Raw genomic sequence first — 4408 nt, 5'->3', positions numbered from 1 at the left:
GATAGGGAGGCTGAGACCCAGAGCTGGCAAGAGGCAGTAGAAGGGCCAGAGCTCAGAACCACTGGGTCAAGCCCTCTGAGAAGGGAAGCAGAGACATAAAGGGTGCCGGACAGGGTCTGAAGGCAGTTCTGCAAGGATGAGAGAAGACACAGGTATGACCTGAGCCCAGGGTTCTGGTCACTGCGGGGCTGGCCAAGGCATCAGACAAGCCTAAGAGGCCCCAGACCACTGAGCAAGACCCCAGCAACTTAAGGCAAATTAAACACCTGAAGTCCCAGCTGCTTAGGTTACCCATTGAGGGACCATGGGCAAGTCACTTAACGCTTAGAACCTCAATTTATTCCTCTGTAAAGTAGGGACAAGAATCCCTATCTCAGGAAGCTATAAGACATTAAATTAAATAAACTAGCACACCCAGCAATGTGTCCGGCTCTGAGAAGACTCTCTGATAATTGAGGACAGTACTTATTCTTGACTCATTCATTCCTCACGCAACCCTGTCAGGTAAGTACTATCATTACCTCCATTTTTCAGATTAGAAAACTGAGGTTCTGAGACATGCAGTACATTACACAAGGTCACATCAGCTGGGAAGTGATGGAGGCAAAATTTGAAGCCAGACAGTTTGGCTTCAGGGACTGGGCACTTAACAAAATACTGAACCATTTCTCTGGACCTCGGTTCCCTTATCTGTGAAAATGGAATAATAGAACTTTCCTCATGGGGTTGCCATGAAGGGTAAGCGAGCTAATACACATAAGGAGTTTAGGATAGTGCCTGGTAGGCAAGTGCTCAGTAAATGTGCGCTTTTTTATTTTTTATTTATTTATTTTTTTTTGAGATGGGGTCTCACTCTGTTGCCAGGCTGGAGTGCAGTGGCACGATCTTGGCTTACTGCAACGTCAATCTGCTTGGGCTCAAGCATTCCTCCTACCTTAGCCTTCTGAGTAGCTGGGAGTACAGGCATGCACCACCATGCTTGGCTAATTTTTGTATTTTTTGTAGAAATGGGATTTTGCTATATCGCCCAGGCTGGTCTTGAACTCCTGGGCTCAAGGGATCCACCTGCCTTGTCTTGAACTCCTAGGCTCAAGCGATCCACCCGCCTTGGTCTCACAAAGTGCTAGGATTACAGGTGTGAGCCACTGAACCTGGCCCGAGCTATCATTTTTATTAAGGAGGAACTTTATCAGGCAGACTCTCCAGAAACCGTCTGGAAGAGAGGTAGTGAGTACCTCATCCAGAAATAGGGAGGGATCCTTTGGAAACTGTAGGAAGAATTCAAGTCATCAGGAAGGTTAGAATTCAATCCCTTTAACTCATCTTCAAACCCCAGGATGGATGGATGGATGGATGGATGGATGGATGGATGGATGGATGGATTGATTGATTGATTCAGTGTCTTGCCCTGTCTCCTAGGCTGGAGTGTAGTGGTGCAGTCTTGAACTCCTGGGCTCAAGCAGTCCTCCCACCCCAGCCTCTCAAGTAGGCAGGACTACAGGCGCATGCCACCACACCTGGCTAATTTTTATTTTTGGTAGAGATGGGGTCTCGCCAGGTTGCCCAGGCTAGAGTGCAGTGGTACGATCATGGTTCACTGCAGCCTCCAACTCCTGGGCTCAAGGGATCCTCCTGCCTCAACCTCCCACGTAGCTGGGACTTCAGGCGCATGCCACTACACCTGGCTAAGCCCCAGGATTTAGCGGGAAAAGTGAAATTACCAAGTGAGAATAGAATGGAGTTTTGTGGGATTGGGGCCAAACCTAAAGGGGAGATGCTTGAGGAGCCTCCTGGTGGAAGTGGGGCTCCAGTGAAGGACTTGTCAGATTTGGAACAAGCAGGAAGGACCTGGGGATTTGCATGGTATGGTGGAAGCCATGGAAATTTCTTAAGCAGGGAACAGGAAACATCATACAGTACTTCTGGGAGAAGACCGGCTGCATGGGGTTGGGGAGGGAGGGCAGCGTGCAGGCCTGAGGCCGGGACTTCAGGCAGAAGGGTGCTGACTCTAAGGATGTGGCCCTTGCCATGCCTCAGGGGCTCCTGTGTCCTCCCTGGGTCAACCAGGTAAGCTGTTTCTCCCACCTTTTCCTGGCATAAGGGGCCCTGAGTCTCTGTATTTCCCCTAGCACCCTCATGGCTCAGCTCAGTTTCCTCCTCCTCCTCAACCCCAGTGTCATAACTTAGAAGCCACCAACCCCTAAGGTGTCCAGATGAGGAAATAGGCCTATAAACAACACTCATTTCACTGAGGTCTCATAGTAATCCACCGGGCTGGAAGTAGAACGTAGGCCTCCTAGCCTCTGGGCACACCTGGCTCCCTGCAGCCCCCACTCCTCAGACCCCTTCCCCTAGCAGCAGCTGCTGAGCACTCCTTAAGTGGATCTGCCCTAATCCTCTTCCCTTCATCCCCCAGGGAGGATGAGCTGGTGTTAAGACTAATACAGCCGTTAATCCTGTTTCCTCCCAGCCATGATCCCCAGGAGCAGCTGGGTGGAGGGCGTCTGGGTTCTGGACCAGAAAGTAGGGATCTCAGCTAGAGCTGCTATGCCAGGAGGTCACGTTAGATCAGATATATCAGTTATGACTCAGAAACAGGCTTCTAGCTGCTAGCAATGGCTCAGGCTGCCTTGAGAGTGATTCTCCATTACCAGAGTTGTGGGAACAGGCCAACAGGGATTCCAGAGCAGAGGGTGGACAGATTCCAGTCTGGGGCGGAGGCCCGTACAGCTGTGCAAGGGCAGAATTCTGTGTGAACAGTTGCTGTCTCTGAGGGGCTAACCATTCAGAGGAGGAAAGAAAACACAGACGCTGGGGACCTGTCACTTCCAGACAGTGCCAGCTACCAGATTTAGCCCATTGGCTCAGCCCTTTTCTGGTCCCAGGTCTGTCTTTTCTGGGTGCTTGGAGACCTTCAGGCCAGGCCCACGTCTGGGTACACTCTTCATCCTGATCCTGGCATAGTTCTTGGACACTGAGCTGAAGAAGGAAGATGGTGAGACAGATGGAACCTGGACCTCCGGGAATGCCACAGTGTTTGGAAAAGCCCGGAGGTTGAGGAGGGAAGTATAGGTGAATCTTTTGTGACCCCCAGCCTCCTTTCTTAGTGGCTCTGCGGTCACTTGGTCCAACTCCTTTCTTCAATGAGCAGTTCAGGGAGGAAACGAACGCAGGGTGTCAGCCAGGAATGCTGGGCAGGAAGGATGTGGGGGTTCCGAGGTGAGAAATGCAGATGAGATAGGGTTCTCTCTGAGGCCTTGAAGAGTGGTGCAGGTATGTGGCTTTGGTCTAACTTTGCTTCTCTTGCAGGGAAACTCCATTCACCAAGGCCATGGAAGTGGAGGCTGCAGAGGCCCGGTCCCCAGCCCCCGGCTACAAGCGCTCCGGCCGCCGCTACAAGTGCCTGTCCTGTACCAAGACATTTCCAAATGCGCCCAGGGCAGCGCGCCACGCTGCCACACATGGGCCAGCAGACTGCTCTGAGGAGGTGGCTGAGGTGAAGCCAAAGCCGGAGACAGAAGCTAAGGCAGAGGAAGCCAGTGGGGACAAGGTGGCAGGCTCCGCGGCTAAGCCTAGGCCCTATGCGTGTCCGCTGTGCCCCAAGGCCTACAAGACGGCACCCGAGCTGCGCAGCCACGGGCGCAGTCACACGGGGGAGAAGCCCTTTCCGTGCCCCGAGTGCGGCCGCCGATTCATGCAGCCCGTGTGCCTGCGCGTGCACCTGGCCTCCCATGCTGGCGAACTGCCCTTCCGCTGTGCGCACTGCCCCAAGGCCTATGGCGCACTCTCCAAGCTCAAGATCCACCAGCGCGGCCACACGGGCGAGCGGCCCTATGCCTGCGCTGACTGCGGCAAGAGCTTTGCTGACCCTTCAGTGTTCCGCAAGCACCGGCGTACTCACGCTGGCCTGCGGCCCTACAGCTGTGAGCGTTGTGGCAAAGCCTACGCCGAGCTAAAGGACCTGCGCAACCATGAGCGGTGAGGGTGCCTTCCCGGGCGGGGCGACGCGATAGCGTTGCTGCAGCCAATGGGGCCTGGGGTTGAGTCTCAGGGTAAAGTGAGCCAATGGGAAGGTGGGTGGGGCAGATCCAAGGGGAGGGGCTAGGCATGTGGGAGAAATTGATGTCCGTGATTGGGCAGAGGTGGCGACTGCCTCGAGGTGGAGCCCTGATAATGGGATTGGGTCAGATTGGCCTCCATTCCAAGCCAGCTGGAAAGGGTGGGGTTTGGAGTTGGGCAGTTCTGAGGGTCTTTGGTGGAGACCAGGAGCTGTGAGTGGGGCTAGGTTTATCTCGGTCATTTTTTTTTTTTTTTTCTCAGCCTCTACATTAATGACACGTTTCTAGGCTGGGTACAATAGCTCACGCCTATAATTCCAACCCTTTGGGAGGAGGCAGGAGGATCGCTT

At 53.7% G+C, this 4408-nt stretch overlaps 1 protein-coding gene across 1 annotated transcript in view; it reads left to right on the top strand.

Annotated features, from left to right (window-relative positions):
• Window positions 1-2825: 2825 nt before the first annotated feature.
• ZNF668 (zinc finger protein 668) overlaps window positions 2826-4408 on the top strand; it is a 10476-nt gene continuing 8893 nt past the window's right edge. The window contains exons 1-3 of the mRNA XM_011982553.1: window positions 2826-2885; window positions 3108-3219; window positions 3310-3978. Of these exons, the coding sequence (XP_011837943.1) occupies window positions 3188-3219; window positions 3310-3978 (701 nt within the window). The 5' untranslated portion in view covers window positions 2826-2885; window positions 3108-3187. The remainder of the gene's footprint in view (window positions 2886-3107; window positions 3220-3309; window positions 3979-4408) is intronic.

Source organism: Mandrillus leucophaeus, unplaced genomic scaffold (genome assembly GCF_000951045.1).
Source record: "Mandrillus leucophaeus isolate KB7577 unplaced genomic scaffold, Mleu.le_1.0 Scaffold24, whole genome shotgun sequence".
Taxonomy (NCBI): Eukaryota; Metazoa; Chordata; class Mammalia; order Primates; family Cercopithecidae; genus Mandrillus; species Mandrillus leucophaeus.
Note: the sequence above shows the minus strand (reverse complement) of the source record. Positions and strands in the feature narration are given on the sequence as shown.